This window comes from Stomoxys calcitrans, chromosome 1 (assembly GCF_963082655.1).
Source record: "Stomoxys calcitrans chromosome 1, idStoCalc2.1, whole genome shotgun sequence".
NCBI lineage: Eukaryota > Metazoa > Arthropoda > Insecta > Diptera > Muscidae > Stomoxys > Stomoxys calcitrans.
The window spans coordinates 142443335-142465026 of NC_081552.1; the positions used below are offsets into that span (position 1 = coordinate 142443335).

Consider the following 21692-nt stretch of genomic DNA (forward strand, 5'->3'; position numbering starts at 1 on the left):
ATTGTCATGAATGTCTTCTATGTTTAGACAATCTAAATTATTTTGCCCAGGTCTTCTTCTGAGTAGTCTTCCGAATGTTGGCCAGTACCAGTCCGAGTACTAGTGTTAGCATAGAATAATTGGTAGTTGATATGGTTCAGTCCAGAAACTTTGTTCTGGGTCGTCCATGGCTCCTGAATTAAGACAATATGAATCTTGCCCTTGCTGATCTTCTCCATCAGAGCGTGAGTAGCTGTCTCGCTCCGGTGGAGGTTTATCTGGATGACCTCAATCACTGGTCCTCCATTAGAAGGGGTTTTGGGAGTGGAATTGAATTGAAATTTTATACAAAGTACAATCTGTAAGCGTAAAGTTGGTGTCATTTTATAAATAAATAGCTGACCCGGGCCCGCTTCGCTGCGCCTTCTTTTACTTTACATGGAACAAAAGTTTCCTTGGAATATTTATTTTCGACAATTAAAGATCTTTTAGTGAAATACCATGCTACGAAAATAGTATATCGCTTGACTAACAGTTTAACAATATAAGTGCCTTTATCTGAATCCCATATGATCTTTATTGGTCTACGAATTTAAGTTTGGATGTAAGGTGTACTCCATTCTTAAAATACTTCATTCCAGGCCGATATTCTCATGATGTCTGATTTAGTGGTGTTTTCGGGGGAGAGGTGGTCCCCCAGATACTTGGCCCGGAGAAAATATCAGCATCGTGCTCTTCTCTCAAATACCATTTATTTAAACCCCCTATTTCCATTGGCTTAAAAGGAGTTTAAAGTATGAGGAGTCTCCCAAACACATGGCACCAAAATAGGTTATCAAATTCGTTTTCTAATCTCAAATACCTCTCATTTGAGCCACATATGGGCATGGTCGAAAAATGTCTACTCTTTGGGGGGTGTTTTGGGGAAGGGGTGATGCCCTAAATACATGGTCCTAGATTTGGATATCAAATTCGTATTCTACTCCCAAAAACCTTTATTTGAGCCCCATATTGCGATGGTCACTAAAAAATTGCTGTTTGTGGGGTATTTTGGGAAAAGGGTAGACCCCCAGAAAATTGGTGCCGAAGATGGGTATCAATTCTTGCTCTACCCCCAATACCTTTCATTTAAGCTCCACATTGACATTGTGGGTAAATATGCCCGATTTAGAAGTGTTTTGGGGATTGGGGTTGTCCCCCAAACACTAAGCCCCGAAAATGCTCTATTTTCATATATCTATATATAATTTATTTGAACCCTATATTGCCATTGGCCTCAAAATTGGATATCAAATTAGTTTTCTTATCTCATTTAAACACCTTATTGCGAAAGTCAGCAAATATGCCCGGTTTGGGGTATCGGCCCTAAAAACTATGAATATTTAGTTCCACTCTTTGTAGTAGTACCCTATTTTCACCACAGGGTCATTATACACCATCTGTGAAAATTTCAAGAAAATCAGTTCAGCCGTTTCTGAGTCTATAAGGAACACACAAACAAACAAACCTACAAAAAAACACAAATTGATTTTTATATATAAGATTTATTTGAACCCCATATTGCCATTGCCCTCAAAATTGGATATCAAATTAGTTTTCTAATCTCATTAAAACTCCTTATTGCAAAAGTCAGCAAATATGTCCGGTTTGGGGTATTGGCCCTATGAATATTTAGTTCCACTCTCTTTAAGACCCAAATTGTCTTGGTGAGCAAATACGTCCTGTGTGGGGGTTGTTATGGTGGTGGGACGTCCGCTAGACAGTTGGCCCCTAATGTTGATATCAGATACGTAGTCTACTCCCACATACTTTTAATTTGAGCCCCATATTTCCATAGTCGGCAAACATAACCGTCTTGGGGGATGGGCGGCCACTCCAACTCACTGAGTGGCCGCCCTTGAAAATATATATCGGATTCGTGTTCCACTTTAAATACTCACTATTTGGGTGGTGTTGTGGGGGTGGGGTGCCCCATAGACACTTTTCCCGAATATTGATATCAAATTCGTGCTTTACTTCCAAAGACCTTTCATTTGAGCCCCATATTGCTGTGGTCGTAAATTTGTCCCCTTTGGGTAATGGTTTTGGGGAAAGGCGGCCCTCCAAACACTTGGTCACATATTTGGATATCAGATTCGTATTCTACATATACCTTTTATTTAAGCGCCATATCCCAAGGTCAGTAATTATGTCTTATTTGGGGGGTGTTTTGGGAAAGGGGTGGACCCCCAGAAACGTGGTCCCACATTTGGATATCAGATTCGTATTCTACTCGTAAATACCTTTCATTTGAGTCCCATATTGCCGTGGTCGGTAAATATGTCCGATTTGGGGGTGTTTTGGGGGTTGGGGTGCTCCCCCTAGCACTTGGTCCGACAATTGGATATCAGATACGTTTTCTTATCCTAAGTACCTTTCATTTGAGTCTCATATTGTCGTGATTGGTCTTAATATGTGTTTGGTAGGTTTTAGGGTGGGACAGCCCCCCTAGGTACCCCATCCGAAATTTAGATACCAAATTTTTATTTTTAGAGTACTATATGAGATCACACAAAATTTCGCTTAAATCGCACCACCCATCTCCGAGATCTGGCGTTTCTGAAAATTATGGTAAGGGGGAGGGTCCGCCCCCCTTCAGATATCAAAAAATGTAGTACCCTATTTTCACCACGGGGTCATTATGTGAAAATCTGTGAAAGTTTCAAGAAAATCGGTTCAGCCGTTTCTGAGTCTATAAGGAACACACAAACATACAAACATAAATTGTTTTTTATATATAAGATTATAGTCTTGACACATTATAGCAAATATCAATTTAATTTGTCAAAAACATATATATTTTCGTTCCACCTGCCGAAATTTTTGGTTATGGAACTGGTGAAGATAAGTTAAAATCTCTTAAAGATTTTGGAGGTACGTACGTGAAACCCTTATAATCTGGCCCTAACTCAAAAATAGCATGTGGAACAAAAATGCATCAAGCCGTTGGCTTAACATTTGTCAGTCTCTGCATGTTTATATTTTGCACGTCCTTGCTTTACCCAAATATTTGTTAGCAATTCGTTAGAAACTTGAATACAAACCTACATGACTTCAAAGTATCAAAAATTCGAGGCATCTTTCTTCGGATTTCAAACGTTTCGATACAAGAAATAAAGACTATGGAGTTTTTGTATAAGTAGTAAGTAAGTAAGATGTACTTTGTACATTTTATGTATAATTATGTTTAGAAATAAATACAATAAATGACTTTATTCCCCGGAAAGGGACATACTACAATATTTAAAGGTACATTTGTAATGGAGTTATGTTTAATCTTCAATTAGACTTAAATTGAAATATCCATTCTGATAGAACTCCAAAGCTAAGTCCTTCAGGCGGGAATGATATTCAGGTGTTAGTTTTTGTGTGCACTTGATTTTTTTTGCGCTACTATTCATTTCGCTTATGGCATCAAGATTGGGTATATTGTTGGGATCGAAGGTCACCGCAGGCAATATCCACATGCATACAGCTAGCCCATAAAGTACATGCTTGTAGTACTCCTCGGTAATATTGTGCAATGAGTATGTATTCCGCAGCGAATCCAGATCCCTTATAGAGTGTATAAATTGCTTCTCCAGCGTGGCTGACAACTCCACAGAATAGGTTTCTAGCAAATGCTTGGTGTATGCGTCTCTTAAATCGCGTTTTGTGCTGGTGTAAATGAAATGCAAAATATCAAATACTAAAGATGTGTAACGCATCGCTTGAAGGTCGAAAAATCTTACGTCGCGTGGCAAACTCTTTGTGGTATTGATTGCGTTGGTTCCATTATAAGCTTCTTCGTCAAATTCTTTGCAGTCTGCATTGGTCGTTGTGAACATAATATTGTTCACCCAGAGATCACCGTGGCACATCACACTCATATGATCAGTTGGGTTGCTAATGCTGTTCTGAATTTTTCCAAATAACTTGTATTGCAGTTTCTCTATTAATTTTATCGGCTCTGTTAAGCATCCATCGCTATTTGACGTTCGTAAACTATCCAGGGACTCTTCAATAGACGTTTCCAATATGTTCCTATAGAATTCTTCAGCTTCTTTGCAGTAGACTATTTCGCGCACTTGTTTGCATTTGTCACGAAACATTTCGTTGTCTAATTGTTTGGCAGCAATGGAAGCTGCGTGAAGTTTCGCCAGTTGCTGAAATAAGTACAGACGTGATTATATCGTTTTCGTATGAAATCGTCCTAACACTTACTTTCATAACAATTTCGCAATGATTCAACTCAAGACCCTTTATGCGATTTTGCATTCGGAAGCCTTCCTCCTTTAAATCCTCCAAGACAATGATCTCTCCCTTGCCATCATGTCCAGCATAGAAACATTTGGGAAATATCGTATCGGGCATATATCGATCTAGTAGAGGGACTATATGATTGTAGGCATTTATCTCGTTGCAAAACGCTTCATCACATCGGTACAATTGCCGTCTAGATAAACTAGGTATCTGTCGTTTAATAATGATAGACTTTGAATCTGAAATAAAAGATACATAATTGTAAATGTTAGTGAGTTTGTGTCTTTATTCTATTTAAACTGGTGTTGAAAGTACTGAGTGGAGAGGCTTAGTTTTTTAATCGCTCCGGAAAAGTGTTTCGCCACATAGTATAAGAATATAAGATTTTTTCGCTATAGTTTTCCAGTAAAGGCCGGTACTATATTTGGTTTTCGCGTTGAAATTCCATATAAAAAAAAAATAAGCGGAAAAATTCGCCGAAATGTGTTCGTTTCGTCATAACTTGTTTTTTCATCTAGGGAAAATTTACATTTCTGGACGCCCATTGAAAGCATAAATAAGAAAGTATTTTTTTTAACATAAGTAAATAAACTCGAAAGAAAAATAAATATTTCTTTCACAACATGCAATTCAATCAATCTGTACGAAATAATAAGGTTTTTGAAAGAAGGTGTTGCGCTTTTGGTCTTGCAATTACAACAACAATATTTGGATAAATGTGGAAGATGCTGACAAAGGCTTTTGGAAAGTTGTGCTTTTTTATTTAACTTATGACAGTGAAAATACTACAAAATCTAACTATTTTTACAAATAAATTCCGAATTTGTCTCTTTTAAAATTGTTTTGTGTTTCATTATATATGTTAATTACGAAGGGGTGGGTTTTTGTTGAAATTGCAAAAACATACATGAATTTCAGTTCGACCCATACACTCACATTTGTGTGTACACATGCTCGTAAGCAGCTGATAAATTGTTTGATGCCATATTATTTTTTTATATGTAAATGGCTACATTTTGGCCAAAGAAACCCAACACAAGTAAAAGAGTACTAAATTCGGCCGGGCCGAATCTTATATACCCTTCACCATGGATCGCATTTGTCGGGTTCTTTTCCCAGCATCTCTTCTTAAGCAAAAAAGGATATAAGAAAAGATTTGCTCTGCTATTAGAGCGATATCAAGATAAGGTCCGGTTTGGGCCACAATTAAATTATATATTGGAGACCTTTGTAAAATGTCAGCCAATTTGAATAAGAATTGCGCCCTTTGGGGGCTCAAGAAGTCAAATAGAGAGATCGATTTATATGGGAGCTGTATCTGGCTATAGACCGATTCAGACCATAATAAACACGTATGTTGATGGATCCGTCGTACAAAATTCCAGGCAAATCGGGTAATAATTGCGACCTCTAGAGGCTCAAGAAGTCAAGATCCCACATCGGTTTATATAGCAGCTATATAAGGTTATGAACCGATTTGAACCTTATTTGACACAGTTATTGAAAGTAAGAATAAAAAACGTCATTCAAAATTTCAGCCAAATCGGATAGGAATTGCACCCTCTAGAAGCTCAAGAAGTCAAGATCCAAGATCGGTTTATATGACAGCTATATCAGGTTATAAACCGATTTCAACCATGCTTGGCACAGTTGTTGGATATCATTACAAAATACTTCGTGCAAAAATTCATTCAAATGGGATTAGAATTGCGCCCTCTAGAGGCTCAAGCAGTCAAGACCCAAGATCGGTTTATATGACAGCTATATCAAAACATGGACCGATATGGCCCATTTACAATCCAAACCGACCTACACTAATAAGAAGTATTTGTGCAAAATTTCAAGCGGCTAGCTTTACTCCTTCGAAAGTTAGCGTGCTTTCGACAGACAGACGGACGAACGGATGGACATGGCTAGATCGACATAAAATGTCGCGAAATATATATACTTTATGGGGTCTCAGACGAATATTTCGAGTAGTTACAAACAGAATGACGAAATTAGTATACCCCCCATCTTATGGTGGAGGGTATAAAAAAAGAATAAATGATGACTATTTATTAGGTAGTCATATGGTATGGTGGTTGTCTATGAATGACTTTTCATAGACAACCACCACATGATGATCCACTCCAAGCGAGTAGCACTAACATTTAAATTAGCGCTATCTGGCAGTCTTCAATTGAATTTACTTGATCCAATTGGATTTAGTTGATCCAATTAAAAACAGCCAACATGAACAGAGAGAGTACAGAGTGGTAAAAATTAATCTTTGTTATGACAACCTATCGGTCCTTTGAATAAAGGAAAATAAAATATAGGAATTTCGTTGCGGTTGTTTGCGGTATTATTTTTGAACTTTCCCACGCAAGTCTATCATTATTAAACGACAGATACCTAGTTTATCTAGACGGCAATTGTACCGATGTGATGAAGCGTTTTGCAACGAGATAAATGCCTACAATCATATAATCCCTCTGTTTTTAAGGTTTTTAATTGCCAATCTTTGCCATAGAAAAAAATTATATTAATACAAAAAATTTCTATAGAGAAAAAAACTTTGCAGAAAAATTTTATTAGTTAAAATATTGTCAATATTTTAGAGTAAGAATAAGAATAAATTTTTCGCGTGGTACCTTTCCCCTTACCCTAATTTTCAAAAATGACTGAATTCGGAGATGGGTAGGGTGATTTAACCGAAATTTTGTTTACACACTTACAGCGACCTAAAAACAAAAAATTTGGTATCAAATACTGGGGTGGGGTGCTTAGGAGGACCGCCCACCCCCAAAACCCGGCAAACGGATTTATAGACCAATCACTTCAATATGGGACTAAAATGAAAGGTATTTGAGAGTAGAAAACGAATCTGATATTCAATTGCGGAACTAAGAGTTTCGTGGGTCACCCCACCCTCATAAAACCCCTCAAATCGGACATATTTACCAACCAAGGCAATATGGATTTTAAATGAAATGTCTTTGGGAATAGAGCACGAAATTAACTTTTTCTTTTGGGACCAAGTCTCTGGGGGTCCAACACATCCCAAGAAGGACTTTTACTGACCATTGCAATGTGGGGTTTAAATAAAAGGTTTCTGAGTGTAGAAAAATCCGTAGGAAGATTAGATTTCATTTTCAACAACAATTACGCAGAAATATTCAAATTTAGAGTACTTCTCTCCAACATAGCATAATCGGGCGCAGCAGAGCGGGCCGGACTCAGCTAGTCTTACATATAAAATTCAATTTGTGTTTGTTTGTTTGTATGTTTGTTTGTCGGTTTGTTTGTTTGAGCCGTATAGACTCAAAAATGGTTGAACCGAATACCTTGAAATTTTCACAGATTGTGTAGGTTGGTCTGGAACATAGGCTATATAATTTTTTGATATCGGAAGGGGTGCGGACCCTTCTCCTTACCCCAAAAGTACTACCCAAAAATAAATCTGGACTGATCAGAACAAAATGGGATTCAAATGAAAGGCATTCAAGAGAAGAGTACGAATTTCATAATAAAAGTTGGGTCCAAATGCCTGGGGGGCCGCCCCAGCCCCAAAACCCCTTGAAAAAGGTTTATTTCACGATAATGACAATATGGGATTCAAATGAAAGGTATTCGGGAGTAGATTACGAATATGGTCATGAAGTAGGACTAACCTTTATGGTTTTATTGATAACGGAAGGGGGCGGACCCTCCACCGTAACCCCAAAAACATCAACCAAAATCAAAAGAGGACCGATAAGGACAATAGATAACGAATCTGGCATACAAATTCATGTCGAAGTATAGGGGGTCACCCCACCCCCACAAAATCGCCAAAAATGGTCACAAAAGCCAATCACGGGTATATGGGACTCGGGTTTGTTCCGTATAGACTGCAAAACGGCAGAACCAATTTTTTCGAAATTTTCTTGTCTTAATTACAAATACTATTGAAAGTTAGTCGTACTTATTTTTGAAATTTCTCCTTCGAATATTTTTATATTAGCCTTTAAAAGAACATTTCATTGACATTTTGTCTTTAGAACAAATTGCATTAAAGTATATTCTTTGGAGAAAATTTCAATAAATTTTGTCTTTACAGAAAATTTTAAAAAAAGTTTTCTTTAAAAAAATAATGTCGGGGTAGCCTGGCTATGCCCGGGCCTTTAGTCTCAAGAAAAAAATTTCATTATAATTGTGACGTAATAATTTCTCAGAGAAAAGTTAATTTCATTCTGTGTTCAGAAAAAAATGTTTTAAAATGTTGTGTACAGAACCAATTTTATTACTATTTGGTCTTTGAAAAAATTTCATTAAAATTTTGTCTTTTTGGCCTGGTTACGTTCCTGAGCGGAAACATTTGCGACTGAGACGTGTTGGATGATAACATCTTTTCTGTTCACCATTATATTAGTTTCAGCCTTGGGGAAAATACTGCAGAAGTGGTAACTCGGCTAAACAGATGAAAGACGGATTGGGATAGATTTCGGCACACATTCAGTACAATTATCCCTTCTAGACCAGAAAAGAAAGTGGAGATGGCGGAGGACACCGACATAATAGTCAAGCGTGTCAGCATGTCCCGGAGTCAAACCAAGGAGCAAACAGCGACCGCCATGGCGGACCCCGGAATTGGTTGGTCTGAGGAAGAGCTTCAGAAAACACTTCAACAGGGCGAAAGCCACAAGGCCACCACACGATTGGGACGTCTAAAAGGCTGAGTTAAGAAAATACAAGGGAGCGCTGAGAAAGGCTCAGAACAAATCCTAGATGGAAATCTGCAGCTACGTGGAGGATACGTTTGAGGTATCGAAGCTAAGAAACATCCTATCCTCGAAACTTATGGAAAATGTCTAGTGAGGAAACACTAGAACTACTCGTTGATAAAAATTTCCCGGGAAATTCTCCAACGGACAACGTTGCGCCAGAAGAGGTTGTCACTAGAGTTGGCAAACTAACGATAATCGCAACATTCGATATTTTCGATAATTTTATAATAAATATCGATAGTATTTATTTCAAACAAAAATGAGAAGAAAACAGTAAGAGCGTGCTAAGTTCGACCGGGCCGAATCTTATATACCCTCCACCATGGATAGCATTTGTCGAATTCTTTGCTCGGTACCTCTTTTTAGGCAAACAAAGAATTATGAATATGAACTGTTATGCTATTGGAGCTATATCAAGTTATAGTCCGGACCATAAATGAATGGAATGCTGAATATTGTAGAAGTCATTGTGTAAAATTTCAGTCCATTCGGATAAGAATTGCGCCTTGTAGGGGCTCAAGAAGCAAAATCGGGAGATCGGTATATGGGAGCTGTATAAAGCTTTAGATCGATTCAGGGCATATTGGACACGTATGTTAAAGGTCATGAGAGAAGTCGTTGTACAAAATTTCTGCCAAGTCTGATGAGAATTGCGCCCTCTAGAGGCTCAAGAAGTCAAGATCCCAGATCGGTTTTATATGGCAGCTATATGAGGTTATGTACCGATTTGAGTCATACTAAGCACAGTTGTTGGAAGTCATAACAAAACAATTCATGCAAAATGTCAGCCAAATTTGATGAGAATTGCGCCCTCCAGCGGCTGAAGAAGTCCAGATCCAAGATCGGTTTATATAGCAGCTATACCAGGTTATGAACCGATTTAAACCATACTTGCAGGTTGTTGGAAGGGACACCAAAACACCACGTGCAAAATTACAGCAAAATCGGATAAGAGCTGCGCCCTCTAAAAGCTAAAGAAGTCAAGACCCATGATCAGTTTATATGGCACCTATATAAGGTTATGAACTGATTTGAACCATACTCGGCACAGTTATTGGAAGTGATAGAAAACACCATCAGCAAAATTTTAGTAAAAATCGGATAAGAATTTCGCCCTTTAGCGACTCAAGAAGTCTAGTCCCAAGATCGGCTTATATGACAGCTATTAAAAACATGGACCGATTTGGCCCATTTACAATCCCAAACGACCTACACTAATAAAAAGTATTTCTGCAAAATTTCAAGCGCCTAGCTTTGCTCCTTCGATAGTTAGCGTGCTTTCGACAGACAGACGGACAGACATGGCTAGATCGACTTAAAATGTCATGACGATCAAGAATATATTTACATACACTTTATGGAGCCTTAGACGCATATTTCGAGGTGTTACAAACAGAATGAATCCTATGGTGGTGGGTATAAAAATCTGGAAATCGATTTATATAAAGGGTGATCTTTTAGTTATTATCTTTTTGAAACATTGCTTTAAACAGCTCATGCACGTTTCGTGTTTCATCTTCTGTTTGGTCTATCTATATTGAATCGACTTACAAACGAACAACGCTTCCAAATTATTGAATTTTTATTATCAAAATTATATAACGTAGCCGTTGAATGGAGCGGACGTGTTTTTATTTCGCTCCTCGGAATAGGTACTACCTATTACGAAAAAATTGTAAAGCCTTTTGGAGTAGGCTAGAAATGGACTCCAAAACTCAACATCTGCGGTGGTGGCGTCAGACCATAGCGTGTTGTCGGCTGTGCATCCGGAAGGATTCCACCAGATCATCGGTCCCAAGTGGAGAATCTGGTAAACGATCGGATTTTTGAACATGTTTGGAATTCTGTAGAGGGTCCACCCATACAAATGATGTGCTGCGAGTTTGGAGGGGACATCTTTACGCTGCGTTTTGCGTCTGCAGCGACCAAACTAAGGTTTGGTCGCAGAGAAGTGGGAGGTCTTCCACAGGGAGGAGAAGGAGAAAGGAACTCTCCTTGTGGTTGGCATTGATCAAGCCTCCGTGACGAGTTTGGTTAAGACTAAATGGTTAATCGCACTACGGGAGCAAAGCTGTCTTTTTCAAGATTGTGAAGATTAGGATAGGCAGAAATTCTCATTTTGAGACACCAGGCCGTGCAGTGGCAGGAGACTCAACACCGCCCAAAGAACAGGGGGCCGACAAAGAGACAATCACTTCATCTCACAATATTGGAAAGACTAGGATAAGCAAAGATCCTAATACTAAAATATCAGGCAGTGCAGTGGCGAGAGACCCAACGCAGCCTAACAAATAGGAACCCGACGACGGACCCATAACCGGCTTCAAGATTCGGAATACTGGGATATGTAAAGATCCAAATATTGAAACATTAGGCAGCGCAGCGACAGGAGTCTCAATTCAACTCAACGAACAGGGAGCCGATGATGGTACCATCACCTACTCCCAAGAAACCCATTTACTTCCGATTTGGAAGGCTAAGATAGGCAATGATCCTAGTATTGAAACATCAGGCAGTACACTGAATGGAAATCCAATACAGCTCAACGAACAGGGACCCGACGATGGAACCATTACCGACTTTATAAAGATTAGGAAGACTAGACTAGGCGAAGAACCTAAAACGATTACATCAGGCAGTGAAGGGAAAGGCAATGCAGTCTAAAGAACAGGGAGAAGACGATGAGATCATTGAGGTAATCCAGATAAACTTCCACCGGAGCGAGACTGCTACACACACTCTGATGGAGAAAATCAGCAAGGGCAAGATTCATATTGCCTTAATTCAGGAGCCATGGACGACCCGGAACAAAGTTTCTGGACTGAACCATGTCAACTACCAATTATTCTATGCTAACACTGGTACTCGGCCGAGGACCTGCGTTATTTGTCATAAAAATTTTAATTATGTATTTTCGCCAGAGTTGTCAACGTCGGATGCAACAGTGATGAGACAGGGAGAGAGTGGGGCATACCTGGCATCACTTTATCTGCCTTTCGACTCTCCGACACCGCCACCAACGTCGGAGCTGCAACTGTTGGTGAAGAAAGCAACAGACAGGAAATGAGGTACTAATAGGGTGCGATGCGAACTCTCACCACATAGAAAATCTGATCGATGAGGTTCAGGATTGGAGGGTTTTCATTGAGCATTCCTTCGCAGACCATCGCTACATTGGGTTTAAAATAGCACGGCCAGCGCCGAATCCGATAAGCTTCCGTAATAAGTTGAAAACCAACTGTCCAAAATTCGGAAGACTACTCAAAAGAAGACCTGGGCAAGATAATTTAGATTGTCCAATAATAGAAGACATTGACGACAATGTCAACAGGATCACGACTGCACTAGTGGGGTCCTTCGAAGATAAGTGTCCTCTTTGGGAAAGGAAATCAGCAAAAAAAAAACCCCTGGATGACCGGGGAGATTCGCAGCATTGGGAAAGAGGTCCGCAGACTTTTTAACAGAGCAAATGCAAATGCAAATTTGCCATGAACATTCCACTAAGGAACAGGGGCAAACATCTCACATATCAATGAGTGCAGTCCGATTCAAGTTTAAGCTCAATGATAAGGGGGACTCCTTTATATAGCCGAGTCCGAACGGCGTGCCACAGTGCGACACCTCTTTGGGGAGAAGTTTTACATGGCATAGTACCTCACAAATGTTGCCAGCATTAGGAGGGGAAAACCACCGTTGAAAATTTTTTTCTGATGGTATCGCCAGGATTCAAACCCAGGCGCTACGGCGGCCTCCTTTAAACAGAGCACGTCGTAAAAAAGCGAAAGTTTATTGGGATGTGTATTACACACGGCTCAAGGAATACAACAGGATTACCAGAGCGGCAAAACGTGCCTCCTGGAAGCTTTTCTGTGACCTGGTCGATAGCGTTAATGACGCCGCCAAGTTAAAAAAGTTTCTCTCAAAAACCCATGTCCAAACTGAAACTTTAGTAGACGACATGGGAATGAGAGCAGAGACAACGGAGGATTTGTTGAGGCTTTTGTTGAAAACCCATTTTCCACAGGATACGACGGGACTCACGGAGACACCGGAAGGTTTATAATTACGGAATTTATGGTGAAGGAATCCTTGAGGAGCTTCAAACCATTTTAGTCACTTGGACCTGTTGGAATATATCCGGCGTTACTACAGAAAGAGGCAGATTATGTGAGCCTTATCTGGCCAAAATTTTCACAGCGTGCCTAGGACTTGCATTTACTCCGAAAGCCTGGCAGGAAGCAAGGGTGGTGTTTATACCCAAGTCCGGCAAGGCAAGTTATGAGACACCAAAAGCCTTACGTCCTTTGTATTTAAAACCATGGAACGTATTGTGAACACCAGCGAACTGTTCAAATACAAACAGCATGCCTATGTCAAGGGAAGGTCGGTGGGGACTGCCCTGCAAGAGGTTGTGCATAAAATAGAAGAATCCTTCGATGCCAAAACGTACACACTGTGCGGACCGACACACTGATCCAATCCTTAGACCAGTACCGGGTGGAGGCTGTCCTTAGAGATTGGATAAACCATATGCTAAGGAACAGGTGGATAAATTGTGTGTCCTATGGCACAAGGCCCGCCATGTTTTTTATCGCTATTCCTATGGGGTGACCACCATAAATGAGCTATTACGGATGGTGACTGAGGAGGGATTTGAGCCCGTCTGCAACGCAGACGATGTTACAATACTTCTAAGGGGTAAGGATCCGAACCAACTATGCAGAAGGGCTGAAAGGGTCTTGAATATGGCATATGACTGGGCTAGACCCACAGGTCTCAATGTTAACCCAGAGAAGACTGAAATATGCCTGTTCACGTACCACGTTTCGTCAGATATCGAAATCGCCTTCTTTGAGATCTAAGACACGAAATTGAATTGGAAGTGTCATATTCAGGAGCGTACTGAGAAGGCTCACAGATGTTGGGCACTATGTAGACGGGCTCGAAATGGGGCCTGAATCCGAGGATAGTCCACTGGCTCTACAGGAGCGTGATTAGACCAATACTTATTTACGCCTCAGTAGTTTGAAACGGATCGTTACTGACCCCTTTTATGCTGTACGATACGGCCATTTGTGCTTACAATACGACACGGTGATCAATGTCTTTGTTAATAAGGATCGATGGTAATTAGGGAAATTTTTATTTTTTTTGGAGGTGATCTGGTAACCCTGCCTGATAGTTGACAGTACACTAACACTCTTGCACCAAGTTATTTTGCAGTCAAGGCATTTCGACATTCCGAAAAGAGTTTTCAAAGAGACCAGAACAAGACTTGCAATACCAAGAGTGGTGGGCAGTGAATGAAAATTAAACATTACCCTGGTTACAAAAGATTTTTTTTTATAAACGGAACATAAATTGTTCATTGGTAAGCATGATTGAATATGAGCTGACCCTGTGAAGAGAATTTAATTAAAGACCTTTAATTATCTTCTCCATTGACTTCTATAGGCGATTGGATTTTCTTGCACACATACACCTGTGTTGCGGCAATTATTTTACGACCGTGGAGTTGAGAAATTTTACGCAGTGAGGTGAACGTTGACCAGAGGGGTTTCTGATAACTTCATCGGCCTCCTGGTGCGGATTTTTTTTTGCTGGGAAACTGTGTCGGCTGCCACCACTAAGGTGTTTCTGGGGGCGACCGAAATTATCATCGGTCTTTGTGTTATACACGACTACACAAGACATAGACGTGATAGGTGCCCAGCTACTCCATAATTTTACCATTTCATCTTGGTAAGTGCAATTGCACTAAATCATATCACTGCCGCAGCCTGTTACTCCAACAGGCGTTGAATTTGTCGCTGAGAAGAGTCTGCTTAGGGGAAGAGAAAGGAGCCCTAAGTCGCCATAGGCGCACATTGTCTTTTTGGATTTGTCAAATCGTATTGGGAGTTGCGGCTGCCCATACGTCCCAGCTTTTGAGCCCCCAAGCTCGTCAAATTGGAAATATTTTTCGGTGATGTATACATGAAATTGAAGCACATGTAGTAAAAGTAGTATATAAGTACTCATAGGCATATACATAATCCATATACATACTAAGTTTTTTTTTTTTTTCTTTTTCCTTCATTTCTCATCATAACGGTACTAAACATTGATCTTTAAACAACACATACATACCCATAGTGAATTTGAGTGTAAAGTAAATCACCAATAAATGAAATGGGTGCATAACATGTATATGTGTATGTATGTGTGAGAAACATTTTTACATTTAACTTAAATTTTGGACTTAAGAGAATACATTCTTGGTGGTGTAAAGACTGATAGGTGTCATACCGGTTTTTTTTTTGTTATTGTTGTTTTCCCATCCACACTTTTACAATGCAATAGCCAAAATGATAACGGTTAGTTTCTGATTTTAGTATTCTGGATTATTGAGCTCTATCATCCACGACAATAATTTTTTTTTCCTTTCTCCCTGGACATAAATGAAATAGCAATAGCAAAAATAAAATGAGACATTTATTTTATTTTTTTTTTTTTCCCAACATAATGCAGACATCTAACGGTCTCTAAAGCTTTTTATTTTTGGTGTTTCTCCAAAGAACGTTTTATTTTAAACTAGGATGAATTAATAAATTCATCATGTATTTTCTTAGTGTCATTCATTCAAATTATACTTGAACAAAATAGGCTTAGTATATAAATTTAATTATATTTTTGTTTTGTTTTGATACTTAAGATTTATGATGGCTATGCCAAAATATACTGAATTTAATATGAATTGCTAAGTTCGCTTTCTTTAAGAGGAATGTGGGGCAAGGCTCATCTTTAGTTTTAGAAGCTGGTCATAATAGGGACATTGGGTGGAATAAGGGTATTTTCAATGTCAAAAGGCGACAGGGTGGGGACATTGTACCTCGGTATGTCACTACATCTGGACATACCAAACACATTCACAGGTAAGACTAATACAGTGGCTCAAAGAAAAACAACGTGTAAGTTTTTGAAAGTCGATGATCTTTATTAACTTTTGATGGCATGAAACGTTAAGAAAAAAATATGTTCGCGCGTGAAATTACGGGTTGAGACCCTACATCCTGGTGGAGCTAGCCAGGGCAATTTTACATCATAACATGCCACAGCTTGTGATTCCCGCAGATTTATACTAAACAATATTCCAGATTGGAATGAAAAATAGCGCGTAACATAGATGGCGCCCAACGAAAATACATTTATGTATGTATTTTTCATCATTTTTGAAAATTGAGATTTTACCGTTTAGACGAATTTCTTTTTATAGAATTTTAAGTTGGATTTTGATCTGACTAGAACATGAGCCACTGTAAAAGTCATACCATTGTGAAGGTGTTTTATTTTACTATCGATTGCAAAGGTTTTTATTATTGGTAAGGCGTTGCTACTGGATGTACTATGTATACATAAACGGTGCGATTTGACTATTTGATGATATTTGCATTTTTGTAAGCGAGACTGATCGAGATGTGGATTACACATTGGCTACTCATCATGGTATATATTGGCGAACTAGAAGTCCAGACTGACACGCAGGAGTTGTCAGGCCTTTGTTGCGTTAGGGAACCAGTTTACCCGGAACATTGTGTTCGTTCTATTGAGTTCAGACTTGTCTGGATTTTAGGGCTTCGGACATAGGCGAACCAGGCAGGGCGTACACAGGGCTAATGGCAGGTGCTGTTGCACATCTGCATTTTCGATCAGAGATTTTTTTTTGATATTCTGAGTCATCCATAGGGGAAGTTTCTTTATTGTAAGGAATAAGATGAGCCAGAGCTACGAGGAAGAGTCAGAGCATTCATTTAATGCCTATGTGCTTCCTAGATATTATGACCAAACTTTCATGAAAGGTGAACTACCCACATTCCTCTTAGCATAACATAAACAAAGTTGAATACTATCTTTTTTTTATATATCTATATACCGCATATATATATATATATATATATTATATATAATATATATATATATATACTATTTACCGCATAATAATTTTGGTTGTATTGAACACGTTATGAGTAGACCTGAAACTCGTTCATCGGCATCGCGACTGAATACATCATTACGGACAAGTAGGGGAAGAGGATCTCCGGCATCTCGTGGTCTGAGGAGATCTATGAGCACAGGGGGATTGGCACAGTCTAAGACCAAGTTAGGAAGTTCTTCGAATACTGGGGGAAGGTCGAAGAGTGATTTACCCTGCATAGACCGGATATCTGGGTTGGCAACGGTTCCACCACGACAGGGTGCAACTGTTTCTATACAGCCACGTGGCGAAATATTTTCTGAATCTTTGTCTCAATCGGAGGACTTTCAAAGGGAGTCGCAAATGGAGGAAGAGGCTCGAGACGACTGTGTTCCACTGGCGTCAGGTGGACATACGGCCAACAACGATGATGCGTCCACACGATCATTGATACTTTACTTCCGGGAAGTTATGAGGGAGACCCAGGAAGAGTTCAGAAGGGAACTAGGCAGTATCAGAGATTCGATTAATAGGACACCGGCCTCTAGGTCCACGCCAGCGGCATCTGATATGCATAATACGGCAAGGAGCACTCCACAGGAGCAGTCTTCGAATTTGAGTTTAAGTTTCCCTAAGAATCTCAAGGATTGGAATGTACCTTATGATGGGACAGGGAGCGTGGCAGATTTTTTATTCAAAGTAGATACATTGACTGAGCGTTCGAGATGTCCTCACGATTACTTGATGGCTAACTTCCAGGTCTTTCTTTCGGGCAAGGCCGATGACTGGTATTGGTTCTATACGAGACAGAACCCAGACTTGACGTACCCTACTCTGAAGATCGCTATGACCAGAGAGTTTGGCACACTTGAGAGTGACCATGAGGTTATATTACGGATCTCAACTAGACGACAGCATGCCAAGGAGAGCTTTGACGACTATCATGCTGTTGTTGTTCACATGAATCAAAGACTGAAGACTCCTATGACTGACTCGTCGATGATTGAGATCATGAAGAAGAACGTTTACCCTGATCTCAGAACGATGCTTTTCATATCGGATCCAAAGGACCTGGGCGAACTTCGAGACCTTGCTAGGAAAGCTGAGAAGGTATTGCAGGAGAATAGGTCTCAGATGACACATGCGGCGCCACGTGCACGACAGGTGAATGAGATTCGTGTAGAGTCCGATTCGGAGGAGTATGAGGAGGAAACAGATCCTCAAGTCGAGGCGTTGAGGGTGACTCGTTTGAGGAATGATTATTCCGGAATTAAGTGCTGGAATTGCCTACAGATGGGGCACAGCTATATATATTGCCCAGATGAACCCAGACATACATTCTGCTTCAAGTGCGGACAAAGAGGTGTCACTACACCTAAGTGTGACAACTCCCATTCGGAAAACAGACGTCGGAGCGAGAGGTTAACCGGGGACCCTCGTTCTGTTTCCCAGATCCCGAGTCGCGATTGACATTGGAAGAAAGCCTCTCACAGGGAAGCTTTCCCTCCACAGTAACCAATCATGTCAAGCCATCACGCCGAGTTATTAAATGTCGAGAGAGGTACAGGAAGAGGTGCCGATACCGTGCTGCAGTAGAGACTTCGCTTTTGTCGAATTCGGACGACGGCAGACCTTATGCAAGGGTTACGATTTGTGAAACAGAATTTCTATGCTTATTGGATTCTGGGGCGAATGTTTCCGTTTTGGGTCATGGTAGTGAGGATTTTATTTCGAGTCATGGTGTGAAGTTGAATCGGTTCAGGTCAAAGATTTCTAGTGCTAATGGTTCGATGGATCATGTTTTGGGCTACTGCTCGCTTCCTGTGACATTCAAAGATGTTACCAAGACCTTGGTATTTTACGTAGTACCAACCCTTTCCCAGAGGTGCTATTTAGGTGTGGATTTTTGGAGGGAATATGCTCTCGCACCGCACATTGTACCAAGCGTGATGAGTTTGGAGAAGGGTGATGGTACTGACCTTCTTTTTCATGATCTTCGACCTGAACAGAAGCTGAAACTAGATTCTGTCATTTCACTGATGCCGTCTTTTGAGAAGTTGGGACTGGGGCGTACCGGTCTTATTGAGCACCACATTGATACTGGCGACGCTGTCCCAGTGAGGTCTAGACACTACCCTCTGTCTCCACCGAGGCAGGCCGAGGTCTACAGTGAGTTGGATCGTCTGTTGGCTCTTGGCGTTATCGAAGAGTCTAACTCGCCGTGGTGCAGTCCAATAGTGACGGTGCGAAAACCAGGTAAAATCAGACTCTGCCTCGACTGCCGAAAGTTGAACGCTCTCACTAAAAGGGACTCGTACCCTCTACCCCACATAAATGGCCTGTTGAGCAGGCTACAGGATACGCACTACATAACAGGGATCGACCTGAAGGATGCGTATTTTCAAATAGGGCTATCCGAAACTTCGAAGGAAAAGACCGCTTTTGCTGTCCCCGGACGCCCCCTGTACCAGTACAGGGTCATGCCTTTTGGGGTATGTAACGGTCCACAGACGATGAGTCGTCTTATGGACAGGACAATTCCTTCGAAGTTGCGTGACCGGGTCTTTATATATTTGGACGATCTCCTGGTATGTAGTCCGGATTTTGATAGCCACGTCACTCTGTTGGGCGAGGTGGCTCAGTGCCTTAGGGTTGCGGGTCTGACTATAAATGTGGGTAAGAGCAAGTTCTGCCAAAGGGAGATAAAATACCTCGGCTATCGGATTGGCGGGGGTGCCCTGAAAGTCGATCCCGATAAGGTCAAGGCAATTGTGGAGTTTCCTTTGCCAAGGACGCCACGTCAGGTGCGACGGTTTGTTGGCATGGCAAACTGGTACCGCTCATTCATAGACAACTTCTCCGACCTATCGGGACCCTTGACGGACTCTTTACGGAAATCGAATACACCATTTCGACTTTCTTCAAGTGCGCTTGAATCCTTCTCGAGATTAAAGCAGGCGCTATCCAGTGCACCAGTCCTGGCCCAGCCGGACTTCAACCGGGAATTCGTGGTACAGTGTGATGCCTCGTGTGTCGGTGTTGGTGGGGTCCTGTACCAGGTGGATGATCAGGGACAGGAGCACCCAATTTCGTACGTATCGCAAAAGCTGAATAAGGCTCAGCGCAATTATACGGTTACGGAATTGGAGTGCCTGGCGGCCATAACCTGTGTTCAAAGATTCAGACCCTATATTGAAGGCCTTCCTTTCAAGATTGTGACAGACCATGCCAGTCTTAAATGGCTCATGGCTCAAAAGGAACTATCTGGTAGGTTGGCCAGATGGAGCCTGAAGTTGCAGGCCTTTGATTTTAGGATGGAGCACAGGAAGGGATCTTTGAACGTGGTGCCTGACGCCCTATCAAGGGTTGACGTGGATGAGCTCGAGTTGAACCAGGTGCCCTTGGAAGTCGATCTTACTTCCCCTGAATTTAATAGTCCGGAATATGACACCTTGAGGAGGAAAATAGTCGGAAGTGGCGATACATTACCTGATTTACGAATTTGTGATGGCATTGTTCATAAGCGCGTGGAGTTTCGGAATGGAATGGAAGAGGAGGAATCGTTATGGCGGATCTGGATACCTAGAAGTCTAGTTAACAGTATTATAGAACTCGCTCACTCGGAAGGGTGTCATGGAGGATACGCCAAGACCTTATTTCGGCTTAGGCAAAAGTTTTTCTGGCCAAGGATGTCTAGTGACGTTAAGGAGTTCATAAGGAATTGCGATGAATGCAAGATGATAAAGCCGAATAACCGCATCACCAGACCCCCAATGGGAGAACAGTTTAGGACGCTCAGACCCTTCCAGAGGCTATACTGCGATTTTCTGGGCCCCTACCCCTGCAGTAAATCGAGGAATTGCCAACTGTTTATAGCGGTTGATCACTTTACGAAATTTCTATTCCTTAAGCCCATGAAGTCTGCCACGTCCATAGGGGTCATTGATTACTTACACAACGAACTTTTTTGCACATTCGGAATTCCTCAGTACATCCATACTGATAACGCGAAACAATTTACGTCAAAGGAAATGCGGGAGTTCTTCGCAACTTATGGTATTCGCCACATTACAACAGGATTTTATTCGCCTCAGGCTAACGCCGCAGAAAGAGCCAATAGGGAAATCATTTCCAAAATCAGATACTTCTTACGGGACGAAACTAATCATTTGAACTGGGATAGAGATATACCCAGGATACTCACAGTTCTTCGAAGCGATGTACATTCTGGCATTGGAACCGCATCATATCGGGCTGTCTTCGGGCAGAACATGATACTTCATGGGTCGACCTATGATGTTTTGGAAAAGCTAGATATGCTAAACGATGACACTATAGTTGAACATGCGGACCGCCTACAAGCCATAAGAGATAAGATATCGCACAACCTTGATGTGGCACACGAGAAGGCATCGAAGATCTATAATACCAGGACGCGACACGTGAATTTCGTGAGTGGTCAAGAGGTGTTTCGAAAAAACCACTCTCAGAGTAACTTCGGAAAAGGCCTAAACGCGAAGTTTAATCCGAAATTCGTGAAATGTAGAATACGAAGGAGGATCGGTAACGCATTGTATGATATTGAGGACCTTCGCGGAAATTATATTGGAAAGTACCATGCGTCTGATTTGCGAGCATGAACATAGTGGACGAAACGGTGCAGGTGTCGTATGGTGTTTGCCCGGCTGCGTGGGTCGAGCCACACGATAGGGCGTTATGGGATCCTG

At 41.0% G+C, this 21692-nt stretch overlaps 1 protein-coding gene and 1 long non-coding RNA gene across 3 annotated transcripts in view; one reads left to right on the plus strand and one right to left on the minus strand.

The window, feature by feature from the left end:
- Positions 1 to 3146: 3146 nt before the first annotated feature.
- Positions 3147 to 21692, minus strand: part of LOC106094485 (uncharacterized) — a 54973-nt gene continuing 36427 nt past the window's right edge. Inside the window, exons 2-4 of one of the 2 annotated variants that reach the window (XM_059362849.1) lie at positions 4222 to 4499; positions 3750 to 4163; positions 3349 to 3675 (exon numbers count right to left, since the gene is read on the minus strand). In XM_059362849.1, coding sequence (XP_059218832.1) covers positions 3433 to 3675; positions 3750 to 4163; positions 4222 to 4499 — 935 coding nt within the window. In that variant the 3' untranslated portion in view covers positions 3349 to 3432. Of the gene's footprint in view, positions 4164 to 4221; positions 4500 to 21692 lie in introns of both variants that reach the window. The other variant, XM_059362573.1, reaches the window with a different exon arrangement.
- Positions 14043 to 15747, plus strand: LOC131995127 (uncharacterized). The gene is made up of 2 exons (XR_009397217.1): positions 14043 to 14382; positions 14466 to 15747. It is a non-coding gene; the product is annotated as an uncharacterized LOC131995127 (long non-coding RNA).